The following is a 15,094-nucleotide window of genomic DNA, read 5'->3' on the forward strand; positions in this document are numbered from 1 at the left end:
AAGGGATTATTCAAGGCGTTTTCTAGGTAAACACCTTGAATATTCCTAAAAAAAAATGTTAGGATTATTGAAGTCATTTTCAAGAAAAAATGCCTTCAATAATCTCTTCTAAATGAATAATTAATGGGCTATAGAAGGCGTTTTTGGCTAGAAACGTCTTGAATAATCCATGAATTATTCAAAGCGTTTTTAGCTAGAAATGCCTTTAATAACTACATTTAATATTTTGTAAAAGATTATTTAAGGCATTTTCTGGCTAAAAATGCCTTCAATAATCCCATTCAATATTTTGTGAGGCCAAAAACGCATTCAATAATCCCATCTAAAAAAATGGAGGGGATTATTGAAGGTATTTTTGGCCAAAATCACCTTTAATAATTCATAAAAAATCTAAGGGAATTATTCAAACTAGAAACGCCTTTAATAACCCTATTCAATTTTTCATAAGGGATTATTCAAGACATTTTTTTAGCTAAATTGCCTTGATTAATCCCCGCTTAAAAAATGGAAGGGATTATTGAAGGCATTTTTGACAAAAAATACCTTGAATAATCTTTCATAAAAAATTAGAGAGAATAATCCCCTATCTAAAGATTATTCAAGGTATTTTCTAGCCAAAAATACATTTAATAATCCATCGTCCTTACCTTATGCTCTCATGTCTTGGGAATGAAAACCTTTTAAAAAAAATCTAAACTTATTAAAAGAAGAGTAGTGAAAATTTTATTCCCACCGTCCTTACCTTGCCTTTCAGTCCTTACCTCGCTTGAAGCTTATCTTGTCACACTCTCTCTCATCTTTGATCTTATTAACTTTGTAGCTAAAATCCTTGTTTAAATTTTCAAGCTTTAAACCTTTGTGTTCCTTGCAAAAATCCCTCATTTTTACATAGTTTTTACAAGCTGCCCAGATTTTATCCTTTTGCAATTGTGAGTTACTTTTATTCTATCCTCTACCTCTCTCTTGCTTATTCAATCGAAACAGATCTTGGTTGTGCTTCTCTTGAAAATACATAAGTTTAATTGCAAAAGTACATCTAAAATATTATTCTTAATGAAAATGTTACATTATGCTTACATAGTCAAATTTTATTCAGTGCTTAAATTAAATGCTATTGTTTTAATTTAAATTTTTAAATTAAATATAATTTTATTACTAGGGTAAATCATTTTACATTCTATGAATAAGGAATGGATAAATCTCACGTCAAGAGCTAGTGAAGAATACATAAAATGAGTCACTAGTAGTTAGACTGTGCCTTTGTAATATTATCTGAAGATAAAAAAGTTTAGTAGCCTTATGTTAAATGTATCAACAAATTTAGAATTTGTAAGAGAGATGCATTTGATCACATAATATATCATGGTTTTCTCAAAGGATATGTTTGATGGGCATTTTGTAAGGAGGTCTTGGATGCATGTTTACCTACTAAAAGAACTAATGATGAAGAAAGAGGGCAAGGTCCTGGCATTCATGATTTATTACATGATATGACGGCTGAAAGAGCAATGAATGTTGATGTGGGTAACATACAAGTTGGAGATATTAGTGGAAAGCAACACCATGGTCATAGAATTGATAGTGATAGGTTTTATGGTTTACTTAAAAATGCAGAGGAGAAACTATGTTCAAATTGCAAAAACTTCACAAAGTTTTTCTTTGTAATCTATTTATTCCACATTAAGCATTTTAATGGTTGGACAAATAAATCTTTCAATACATTGTTAGAGGTTTTGAAACTTGCTCTACCAGAGGCTAATACATTGCCAGGGTCTTATCAAGATTGAAAAAGATTATTTCTACCTTAAGTTTGGGATATGAAAAAATTCATGCTTGTCCAAATGATTGCATGTTGTTTTAGAGGGATATGGAAAATGAAGAAATATGTTTAAAATGTGGTGCTTCTAGGTAGAAAAAGAGCATGAATGATGCAAAAAGTGATCCCCATGATATAGTGTCAGACAAAAAGAAAAAAACTGCTAAGACTTTCCATTGGTTTCTTTTAATTCCAAGGCTGCAAAGGTTATTCATGTTTTTAAAAATTGCTCCCTTGATGACTTGGCATAAATATAAACGTATTAAAGATGGATGTGTAAGACATCCTACAAATTCTCTAGCTTGAAAAGAATTAGATTCTTGATATCCTAAGTTTTTCTTTTACCTTTATAATATTCACTTGGGATTGGCTTCTGATGGCTTTAACCCTTTTAAAAGTATCAGTGTAACACATAACAATTGGCTTGTTATATTGATACCTTTTAACTTGCCTTTATGTATGTGCATGAAATAGCCAAACTTTATTAGTTTCCTACTTATTCCTAGTCCAAAAGGTCCTGGAAACAGCTATATACCTATAACATTTGGTAGAAGAGTTGCAGGAACTTTGAGAAGTTGGTGTTCAGACTTTTGATGCGTAAAAAAATTAAAACTTTCAACTGCGTGCAGCATTAATTTGGACCATTAATGACTTCCTGCATATGCCAATTTGTCTAAGTGGAGTACTAGGAAAGAGTATGCATGTCCTTACTGTGAATTTGATACTACATCTAAATGGTTACAACATGGTAGAAAGTATTATTACATGTGTCATCGTAGGTGGTTGCAACATAATAATAGGTTTTAGAATGATAAAAACTCATTTGATGGGACTCAAGAATTTAGAAGTGCTCTTTCACCACTATTTGAAGAGTGAAGTGTTGAGACAGTTTGAATAATGGAATGGTAATGAAGATGGACCGTGGAAGAAGAAGAGTATTTTGTTCACATTACCTTATTAGAACATCTTCTATCACGCCACAATCTTGATGTGATGCATATAGAAAAGAATATTTGTGATAACATTCTTGGTACATTGATTAGGTAAGAAGAGAAGTCAAAAGATAACTACAAAGCGTGGGTTGACCTTGTAAAAATGGGTATAAGGAGTGTTCTTCATCCAAAGACTCATCTTGGCATTAACACCCAATACTTGCCTCAAGCTTCATATCAAATGAGCTTAATTAAAAAAAATTCTATTTTAAAGATTCTCAAGAAAATGAAAACTTCAAATGAATACTTTTCAAATATCTCACGTTGTGTGTAGCGTAAACAACGAAAGCTAATAGGGCTTAAAAGTTATGATTGCCATATCTCAATGTAAGAGTTTTTTCCTATAGCAATATGATGATCTTTACCTAATAAGGTGTGCTTGATTCTTATTGATTTGTGTACTTTTTTTAAAGACCTTTATTCTAAAGTTCTAGAAGAACAAAAGCTTAAATTACTTGAGTCTCAGACTACATCAAGTTTATGTGAAATGGAAAAGATTTTTTCTCTATCTTTTTTCACAATAATGGTACATTTAGTTATCCATTTGGCAAATGAAACAAAAATTATTTGTTCAATCATTTATTAGTAGATGTATCCTATTGAGAGGTATATTTTAAAGTGATATAGTTTTTTTACTTAAATTTCAACTAAGATGTTTACTAATGATCTTTTCTATTGAACTTTTATTTATATAGGTTTCTTCTTACTCTTAAATCATATATGTGTAATAGAGCTTGTCCTAAATGTTCAAATGCAGAAGGGTACTTAACAAATGAATGTATAACTTTTTGTTCAAAATGCTTTAATGGGATGTAAACTATTTTTAATTGAACCATTTGAAATAAAGACAAGAATCCCTTTGTAGAAGAAGAAATATTCATTCTTTTTACTATAAGAAGACCGTTGAAAACATCAAAACGTAAAGGTTTTAATGTTAACAAACATAAAAGGGTCTCACAAATTGTACTTGATGTTATAACTTTGGTTCAAGCACATCGATATATGCTATTTAATTCTCTAAGATTGCTTCTTTTATAAAGTAAAATTACTTATCTACATGTATACTATACTTGATAATTTTCTTTTGTAGTATATTGTATAGTCTTAGAAGAATTTTTTTTTATGTAGAAAACATGAGCAATTTATTAAGAGGCGTGATTGGTCTCCTTGGCTTACGCCATATGAGATACAAAAGTTACAAAGTGAAACTTTTCATGATTGGTTTCATGATCATGTATGTCGCACATCATGGTTTGGAATATGTAATTAAAGTTTTATAGTTAGATTATTATTTTAACCATATATAAAATTGGATAGGTTACCAATTTGGATCAACAAAGAGATGCAAACATCACAAATCAACTTAGATTGCATGCCCATGGTCCAAATGATACTATTAGGAAATACATCGGTTATATCATTAATATCATTAATGGTTTTAGATTTCATACCAAAGCACGTGAGAGATACTGGAAAACTCAAAATAGTGGGGTTGTTGTAACAACCAAGATGATGAGTTATGCAAGTGCAAGAGATGCACAACCTATTGAGGGGGAAATTAACTATTATAGGGTTTTAAAAGACATAATTCAATTGAATTATATTGGTAGAATGAAAGTTATATTATTTAAATGTGATTGGATTGATATAAATAGAGGTTATAAAAAAGATAAATTTGGTTTCACTCTTGTGAATTTTTCACATCTAACTCATAGTGGAACTAATTTAGTTTATGATCCTTTTATCTTGGCATCACAAAGTAAGAAAGTTTTTTATGTGAAAGATGAAAGACATAATGGTTGGGTTCTTATCAAGCATGTAAAACTTAGAGATGTATTTGATATAAGTGATGAATCATCTTTATATAGAGAGGAAGAGAATAGAGAAATTCATATTGAATATGATGACACAAATGGTACTTCAATTTGGGTTAGAAGTGAAGTTTATGATGGAGGAATGGAGGTCATACTAGAGATAGAAAATGAGCATGTAGAAGAAGATCCCATAAATGAACATAATAGGAAGGACATTTTTTAATTCCATGTAATAATTTAAATTGTTTTCAAGGTTTTGCAATGTAAGACATAGTTCACTAATATATTATGTATTATTAGACTTGAGATGGTAAAGCATAGATGATTGAATATTACTATGGCAAATCATGCCTCTAGTTTTCAATTGCAAACACAGTTTGAAGAACATGTGCCTGTAGATCCAAAAGCTTCATAACATGAGCCTTTACAAGAATCTCAAGAACCAATTTCTCAATCTACAAATAATAAAGATCAAGATGAAAAAGTTGAACATAATTCAGATATAAAAACACTATATTTTATTAATACAATTCTTTATGTGTATAATGTTGTACAAATACAATTTTTAATGAATTTAGTTGCTTTATTTACATGTAATTTTGCTATCTAGGAAAAGTTCAACATAAAAAAGCTCGAGGTCCTACACCTATGGCTAATATTTGATATTTGGAAGAAGGGAAGCATGTTGTTGTTAAGGTCAATGATGATGCTATACCTATCAGTGATGAATCTAGCTCTTTAACTCAATTCATTGGTAACATGGTGAGCATGCTTAGCTTTGCACCAATTAATTATACAAATTGGCATGAAATATCGGATGATAAGAAAGAAGAAATGTGGAAAACATTAAAGGTATCAATACAATAATGTTTTATTTACTAGATAATGCCATAACAATAATATTTTAGTTTCTAGTTAATTGTAGCAATTCATATAATATATATTGACATTTTTTTTCCAATTACCTCTTTCAAATTGTAGTCAAAGTTTGAATTTCAGAAATTTGATTTTGATGAGCTCGTTGATGAAGAAATATATAAAAAAAATTAAATCTTGGGCACTAAGAAACATGGGTGCTAAGTGGAGGTAATGGAAGAACGAATTGAAGTCTAACTTTTATGATGAACACAAGACACCGAAGGAAATGGCTACAAAGATTGATGATTTTCGAGTAGACAAAAGTTAATTCCTATTTTTCCTACACATTGGTTGACTAGTAAAATAAAGGTAAATGTTTACAAAAGATACTATTTACTTTGTTTTAACACTATGATAATAATTATGAAGTTATTATAATATATTTTTTCTTATTCATTTGTGTAAAGGAACAAAGTGGGAAAAACAAAACAAACCACTTAAAATTAGATGAGCCTTATTGTACAAAAATAAAATCATTCTTGAGGATCATTCAAACCTTGGTACATATATCAATTTTCCTTATAGCACATAGTTAAATGAATATGAAGTTTGCTTTTTATATGTGCAATTTTGTCATTACAATAATTAATGTTTTACCTTTGTAGAAAGAAAAAGCTAATGGAATTCCACCATCACATGTTGAGGTGTATATTCTTTCTTGTACACATAAAGATAGAAGTGTTATGAATGATAAGGCAGCAAAATTGTGGTGTTTAATTTAGTTCTTACTTGCTTTTACTTATATTTTGTCTCTTTATACTAAATATTAGTTTACAATTTTAGGAACTTATGAAACAAGGTTTGAGTGAAACTAGTGCTCAAAATTCTGAGTTGAAAAGAAAGGAAAACAGAATACTTTTTAAATATCACCTGATTCCTTCAATATATATAGTGTAATCAAATCGATTCCTACTTTAAGCATTGGATCTCTTGTCTCAGTTAAGAGGAGTCATGGAAAGAACAGGCTCAAAATCACGATCAATTCCTTTTTCAAATCCCGTTGCGACTGCGCGAGCCCTTCCCGCGTGCCATAAATGACCCACAAATAGGAAGAATCCTAGAACAAAATGAGAGGTAGCCAGCCAACTTCTCGGAGAGACATGGAAAGATGATGTTTATTCAAAAGCTAAACTACTAGAAAGAAAAAAGTGTGTTCATTGCATGAGTACAATATCTATTTCATCTAAACAATATGGTCCTTCATTTTTTGAATTGGATCAGTATAAGGAAAAGGTACCAGAGTTGAAGGTTGAAATTAAAGACTTGAAAGAAACTTTAAGTATTATTTTATCAGTACTTAAAAGATAATTTCCTAATGAGAATATGGATATCTTAAATATTGTTACTCACATGGTGAATAAAAAGGTATACATAAGATCTATTTTAGTTTACATATATCTAAATTGTCATATTGCTCATGAATCTTGAACCTTATTAAAATTTTTTTTGAATTATTTTTAGGTTCCTGATGCTAGTGGTGCTCCAAAAATTGCACGTGAAAAAAATCATTTTTCAAATTCAAGTCATCAACCTAATGAAAATGAAAATGGTAAACTCGTCATCACATGATATATATGTGGAAATGCTTTGCTTGATACTTGTTTCTTAGATAGAATGCCAAAATCAATTTTGAATCTAGGTTTTGAATAATGTAATTGTGTTCTTGAAACATTACCCATCGTTTTCCCATAATCATTAAATTACAATATGATTTAAAGCCTGCTTTGTTTCCCTTGAGAAGGCTTTCTTGCCTTTTTTTTTTATTTTTCCTTTGAAAAAGCTTCCTTATGATGTAAGTATGTTTTATAGTTGTAGGCTTGAATGTTATAGTGAAAATATTTATTTAATGATAGTTCTGTTGACTAAAATAATCTTAAGTTAGTTTCATTAAGTTATTATTTGAAATTAAACTAAAAGAATGAGGAGAATATACATGCAAATTAGGTTATTTATTGTTCATTCATGCATTACACTAATGAATAGGATGTTTATAATATTATTTTTGCTGGTACATAAATGATTGATTACCTTCTATATGTATGAATGAATAAGATGTTTATTAAATTATTTCTACTAGTTTATGAATGGATGATTAGCTTTTTACCTTTTGTATATATAAGATAATTTACAAGAATTCTAATTAGATTTTTTTATGCTATGTAGATGCTTCTTTGTAGAAATCTATGATGGGATCATTTATTTTAGGAAGTTGTTTATTTACTAGAAGCATTATGTTTGTAAGGGGATTTGGCTTTATTTTGGATGTTATGCATTTTGTTGAAAAAAGGCTGTTGTGTTTTTGTAATGCTTGATTAGTATATTGAATACTGTTAGTGAGCTAGGTTCATTGAGCTTGTTAGTTATATGATGTAACTACACTTGTTGACTTTTTCAAGACTTGTGATATATTGTATGAATTAAAATATTTTGGTTTTGGAAAAGGCTTGTAATAGGTGCATGTATGTTTTTTCTTATTGAGGTGGTTTTGCAATTGTTTGAGAATTTTTAAGATTATCTTGTTCAAAGTATTATTGAAGTTTTAAGGTGATCAAAAAGTCTTTGTTAGGCTAAAAAGCCTCAATCCAATCACACCAGTGGAAGTGAAATCAAATAATCAATCAATCACACAAAAGATAGTAATTTAACATGGTTTAATCCAATCGACCTATGTCCATGGATGAGAAATAAGATCCACTAATTGTAAAGAATTACAAGCATACAAATCAAATTATCAATCTCTTAACAATCAATACTCATAAAACACTCTTAATCTCATTTAGTCCTATGAAGTATTCTCAACTCAAATAAACACATACTCATGTGTACTATTTCAACACAAATAAAGATATATCTATATGTACCCATTCACCATACCTATGTGGACCCTCTTAGTTTTCTTTAGTCCACTCTCATGCACCATACCTATGTGAACCCTCTCAGTCTCTTCTAGTCCACTCACAAACATTCAAACATACACACCCATAAGATGTAAATCTTCAATAGTCTTATGGGGTGTCTATCCCATAAAACCCTACAACTCTCTTACATCTTTTTTTCATACTTAACCCTATAGAGACTTCACATAGTTATAACCATACAAACTTTCCTATTAAGAATCTATTTTCTCTTAGAATTCTTCTTTTATAAGTCAATTTTACCTATTAAGAATCTTTTTCCTTTTAAAATTCTTCTTTGCAAGTCTTCTTATCAATCAAGTAATATCTAACCAATCTTAAACAAATATGTTATGGGATTTGAGTCATTATTCCTAACAATCTCTATCTTGACTTAAATTCCATCAAACATTTATCTTTATGCTAGACATGCTTAGCTCCACCTACAATGAAAGTCTCACAATCATCTTCTCTTGTATGTTTTCACATTTCACATAAATCAATCCTCAATCTTTAAAACTTGAACTCAAACTATTCTCTTGAATTAAGCTCCTCTAAGCTTGCCTTTTTCCATGGCTCGAACCATCAACTTTTCTCATGTCTCAAACCTTTAGGTCTCTTCTTCCCACGAACCTCAAATCTCAAACTTCGCTCTAATACTACTTGTTGGGCTAAAAAGCTCCAATCCAATCACACCATCGAAAGTAAAATCAAATAATTAATCAATCACACAAGAGACAATAATTTAACATGGTTCAGTCTAACCGACCTATGTCCACGAATGAGAAATAAGATCCACTAGTTGTAGAGAATTACAAATATACAAATCAAATCATCAATCTCTTAACAATCAATACTCATAAGATACTCTCAATCTTTTCTAGTCCTATAAAGTATTCTCAACCCAAACAAACACATACCTATATGCATTCTTTCAACATAAACAAATACATGCCTATATGTACCCATTCACCATACTTATGTGAACTCTCTTCATCTTCTCTAGTCCACTCCCATGCACCATTCCTATGTGGACCCTTTTAGTCTCCTCTAATTCATTCATAAACATTCAAACATACACACCCATAAGATGTAAATCTCCAATAGTCTTATGGGTGTTTATCTCATAAAACTCTACAACTCTCTTACATTTTTTTCATACCTAACCCTTTAGAGACTTCATCTATTTATAACCATACAAACTTGCCTATTAAGAATCCCTTTCCTCTTAGAATTTTTCTTCTATAAGTCAAATTTGCTATTAAAAATCTATTTCCTCTTAGAATTCTTCTTTTGTAAGTTTTCTTGTCCATCAAGCAATATCTAACCAATCTTAAACAAATATATTATGAGATTTGAGTCATTATTCCTAACATTCTTTAGGTGTCTAGTGGTGCAAACTTATGATTGTGTTTTTTAGGGTGAGGTGGTGTAATTCTTTATCTATGTTTGTTTTATCGATGTTTGTTTTATCAAACTTGGAACAATGACTTTAGTTTTTCACTTATAATAAGTTTGTGGATTATAAATAATTTACTTGTAATTTTAATGTTATTAAATATCTTTTACTTTATTGTGTTTTTTTTTTTTGTTTATATAAAAACATATCATGTTATGATTATAAATAAATTAATATTAATAATTGAAAATATAATTTTTTAAAAATTTTACCAATGTCTTAACATTTACACTGACGCACTTGATTGTTGGAATATTTCAGGTGATACTAACAGTAACTAAAATATAATAAAAAAATTAAAACATATAAGTCTATATTGACATCTCCAACCGTCAGTATAGGTCTATTCATTAAAGTATACAATTCTATACTGACAGTCTTTAACCATCGGTATAGTTAAGAAAATTAAAAAATACAAGTCTATACAGACGAATGCTAAGCATTGGTATAGGTAAGAAAAATTAAAAGTCTATACTGATAGGTGTTAACCATTGGTATAGGTCAAAAAAATTAAAACATATAAGTCCATACTGACGACGCCAGCTGTCGATATAGGTGAGAAAATTAAAATATTTTTTACCTATACTAATGGGCTTTAAGCGTTAGTATAGGTAAAGGCTATACTGACGAGCATTAACCGTCGGTATAAGCAAGAAAAATTAAAACATACAAGTCTATATTGATGAGTGTTAACCGTCAGTAAAAGGTATAATGGTGAAACACACAATATATGTTATACTAACAAATATACCTTTGTTGACGGTCTTGAATCATAGGTATATCTCTGCGAGCTATTCTGACACCTTAAAAATCGTCAATATAGATCTATACCAACAAGGGATATATCGACGATTAAAATTTCATCAAAATACACATTTTAACAATCGGTATAGGGTTTATGGTGCTATATTGACGGATTTTAGGGTTTTGCCGAATTTTTTTTTAGCGTTACTATATGTCAGATTTCTTGTAGTGATTTTAGCTTTCTTAAGTTTTCTTAGCACTCTGTTAAGTTTTCAAGTTGTCTTCCAAAACAGTTTGCTTTTGTGTCTTGCCATTTAATTTTCAATTTAAGTTTACAATTCAAGTTTCTTTCAAGTTCTTGCAATATACTTTTATGCTCTTTACTTTTAAGTTAAAGTTCTTTAAATTATTGGTCAAGTTCTTTAAAATTTTCAATTTAATTTTTGTGCTTGTTTCGGTTTCAGTTAGATAGTAGAAGTTGTGGTTTACACAGCTTATGAATTCTCCAGTATTTAAGTCTCAACAGTTTCCGTTTTTGCTTAAATTTTAGTTTAAAAATTTCCAGTTCTAGTTTTCTGCATATTTAGATAGTTACTGCATGTCTATAATTTGGTTTAGCATAGTTTAGGGACTGTTTTTAGCTGCTGGACTTAGTTAACTGCACTCTTTTCAATTTCTGCATTGTTTTAGGTTTTAAAATTCTGTTTTCTGCGCTTTAAAATTTTTCTGCATTTAGTTTTTAAATTTTACTGCATTTAGTTTTGATTACTGCATTAGTTTAGATTTATTTTCTGCATAGTTAGAAAATTTCTACACACTTTTCTGCTCTTTGAATTTAAATTCTGCACTAGTTTAATTTGTAGACAGTTCTAACAGTTTTGTTTACTGCATTAAATTTAATTTTCTGCATGATATTTTAGGACGGTTTTGGGTTTATTATTTTAATACTAATTTTTTGTATTAGATTTAGTAAATTAGTGAATATAACAAAATCATGAGATAAATTCTTGAATTTATTTCTTATTAATTGTGATATTTCAAACTTTTTAAGTATTTAGTCTTAATTATCAAGATGTATGTATATTTAATTAAGATTTATATAGATATGAAATTATATTAATCTTTAAAGTTATGTCTTGATTTTAAAATTTGTTTAAGCAACTTGAAATCATAAACTACACTCATTTGGCTTAGGTTTTAATTCTTTTATAATATTTTATTTATATATTTTATTCAGATTAGGCTAGGGATTTAATTCTTTTATTCAAAACTTAACCTGAAATTTAAATGAATATAAAAATTATTTCAAAATCTATTTACCTAATTAGTAATTTTTTATCCAAACTCTTTAAAAAATTTGACAAGCTTTTGGGTTTGGACGACTAATCTTACACTTGAATAGGTCTACCTATTGGTAGAATATTGAATTTTAATTTAAAATGATCACAATTCAAATCTCAATAATCTCAAATATTAAAAAATTAATATGGAACATTAAAAAGGTAATTAAGAGTTGTTGGTGTTTAAAAATGAAAATGAACTTTTTTTTTTTTTTGCCAAGATAGTGTAGTTTTTTTTGGAACCAACAAAAAAAGAACATTTGAATATTCAATTAGAAATGGATAGTATAAAATTAGACAAAATTCATGCATATGATAAGGCTTAAATATGGTATCTGAAAAGTTTTAAGCCCTCCTTCCCTTACCCTTTACGTTAAGCCAAAATTCCAGGAATCTTTGTTCGTCCAAAACCTTGTTGAGAAAGTTAGCAAAAACCAATAAGAAAGGGAATGCTTATTTCTTGTCAAAGCTCACAAGCATACGTGCTTACCAAGTTTTTTACAATAAAGTTGTTTATGTGATATGCTGAAAGTGATGAATTATTTTTATAAACTAATTAAAATATAATTAGTCATTGAATCTTCTATTATACATCTCATATCTAAAACAACCTTTCGTATCTTATGAATATATATATATATATTATTTTCTTGAAATATTTCATTTAGCTTCATTAAGAATTAATATATAGATTAAAATAAAAATCTTGGGATGTCATTAGACTTGTAATTTGATTTGGACATTTGCATACAGTTATAACACCATTCAAAAACTAAAAAGTGATCGATATAAATTATAATATAACAAAAATTTCTTAATGAAATAAATTGCAGCTAGCATCACTATGCAAACAATTTGGGGAAAAAAAGTGAAAAAGTAGTAATCAATGGTGTAAATATGAATTGACTTTTTATTTAAAAAAGAAAAAATAAAGTTGTTACCTTACGCTGCAATCTATGAAAACAGTATATAATAAGCATGTTGCTTTGCAACTATTTTGACATTGCTAGCTTGGATAATCAAAAGAGAGAAACATATAACAATATATTCATGATCATGGCTTCCCTTAATACCAAATCGACCGGAACAAAGAAACATCGACGCTTCAAGCTAAAGGTATATATATTATGTATGTTCAATTCTTTTCATGTTCATGCTAATTTCTTCTTAATTTGTTTGTCTTTATTATTATTATCATTATTTAGAACTATATATTTAAATAAAATAGTGAATTTGCATGCGGACCTATAGAAGAAATATGCAAGCTGAAAATTGTTGAAAAGATTAGTAGTGCACATGAGACTAAATTGATGAGGTCTTACAAGGAAGAGATCATACGACTTTTTAGTACATACATTCAAGTCCCATGAAATGCGTATTTTATTCAATTAACATGCAAGTTAGATATTTTCTCAAGTTACATGTTATTGTTAGTTTTGTTTATTATTGTTATTTTTCTTTACATATGTAAATAAAAGTATATGTGATTTGATAAAACATTCATTAATAGCACAAAGGAATTTCAATTCACCAAGTATTTTACATGCCTCTCTTTTATTATATAAAATTTCATATGAAATTTCAATTAAGATTTCATTATAAGAGCATAAGAGCTTTCAAAATAGAGCTTTGAATAAGATCTGAAACAACCTGAACTCCACATAATCGTGAGAAAAGAAAAAAAGAAAAAAAAAAGAGTATGGACAATCTAGAGTGCTCCTTGTTTCTAAATAATTATATTAAATTGGCAGAGAAAGATTAATGTAAAGAAAATCGTGACAACAAGATTTAGAAAGTTGAAAACAGAGATGGAAGAGATAACTAAAGGCCAAGAAAGCATTAAGGAAGGACAAAGGCAAGTTCGAGAACAATTCGAAGCAATAGAAGAAGAATGCGAGCAACTAGGCAAAGAAACCAAGCAAATAATCCAACAAAGTGCTGTCACTCAAGTCCGCCTGGCTCTCATGTTCAATATCCTCAAGGCACGACAAGAAGGCAATTTTGCTTTGGCTTCTCACTTAACTCAATTGCTTCAGTCTGTTTGTTGAAAACTTTAAATAAAAATAATTTAAGTTGGCATTTCATGTAGTTATTGTTATATTTAAAGGTAGTTAGTGTTTCCTTATTTAAAGCTTTAGTTGGCATTTTCATGAAATTATTATTGTTTTTAAAACTTTAGTTTGTATTTTCATTTAGATATTATTGTATTTAAAGCTTTAGTTTATATTATAAAAACAAAAAGCTTTAGTCATTGTTCTATTTTCCTTTTTAGTACATAAGATGAGTATAGTCCATGGGATAGGAGGAGGAGGTGATTGTTCTATTTTCATGAAGTTGTCATTGTGTTTAATAATTTAGTTTGTATTTAAAAAATCTTTTAATATTTTTTTGGTGCAAGAGAGAGACTGCAATTCTAGATAAGAGGAAAAAGAGAAACAAGTATTAAAATTTAAATTTTAGATTTATGATATACCACATTTTAAAGGAGTTTCATGAAGTCATATATACTAAGTCCTGGCTTCAAAAGCTTTTAGTTTCTATTTTTAAGCTTTTATTGATGAATTTAAAGCTTTATTTTGTGTTCTTCATGTAGGTATCGTTGCATTTAAAGCTTGAAGTAGTTGATCAATTTGTGAGACCCATCTTCGTATTTTAAAGCATAATGTTTATTTAATCTGTCAACAATAATTTCAATATTTATATTAACTTTACTTTTCAAGATTTAAAATTTTCATTCAATTTATAACGTTGTTATATTTCTTCCATTAAATTCGTTAATATGAATGTTGACCTAACGATGTGACATTGACTTTATTAATGTTGTGAGTTTTATCATTTAATATTTTTGGGTTTTGGAGATATTGATTTTTGGTGAAACTTTTTTTTTTTAATTTAAAATTACCATGTGGCTTTTTGGTGGCCCATATGACATTTTTGGATTGGCCCCACTATTATTTTTTTTAAGAAACCCTTTTAAAATTTTATATTAAATCATACAAATTTAATATAAAATTAAAACAACTTATTCAAATAAAAAATTTAAATTAACCTAAAATTCAAACCCAAATTTCATTAATACCTCTTTTTTAAAAGAAACTAAGGGAAATAAAAAATTGT

The 15,094-nt window shown here is 28.7% G+C and overlaps 1 protein-coding gene across 1 annotated transcript; it reads left to right on the top strand.

Annotated features, from left to right (window-relative positions):
* Positions 1 to 12,923: 12,923 nt before the first annotated feature.
* On the top strand, positions 12,924 to 14,228 carry LOC149511534 (uncharacterized). The gene is made up of 2 exons (XM_089754621.1): positions 12,924 to 13,093; positions 13,729 to 14,228. The coding sequence occupies exons 1-2, from the start codon at positions 12,956 to 12,958 to the stop codon at positions 14,023 to 14,025; spliced, it is 435 nt and encodes a 144-aa protein (XP_089610747.1). The 5' UTR covers positions 12,924 to 12,955; the 3' UTR covers positions 14,026 to 14,228.
* The last annotated feature ends 866 nt before the right edge of the window (positions 14,229 to 15,094 follow it).

This window comes from Durio zibethinus, chromosome 25 (genome assembly GCF_047325235.1).
Source record: "Durio zibethinus cultivar Kanyao isolate XHJ-2024 chromosome 25, ASM4732523v1, whole genome shotgun sequence".
NCBI classification, from domain to species: domain Eukaryota; kingdom Viridiplantae; phylum Streptophyta; class Magnoliopsida; order Malvales; family Malvaceae; genus Durio; species Durio zibethinus.

What these genes read in the sequence shown, in the direction of transcription:
- LOC149511534 (XM_089754621.1), top strand. Translation starts at nt 12,956, where the DNA reads ATGTTGCTTTGCAACTATTTTGACATTGCTAGCTTGGATAATCAAAAG. An exon ending in ATCGACGCTTCAAGCTAAAG is followed by an intron (nt 13,094 to 13,728) that starts GTATATATATTA and finishes TTAAATTGGCAG; the next exon opens with AGAAAGATTAATGTAAAGAA.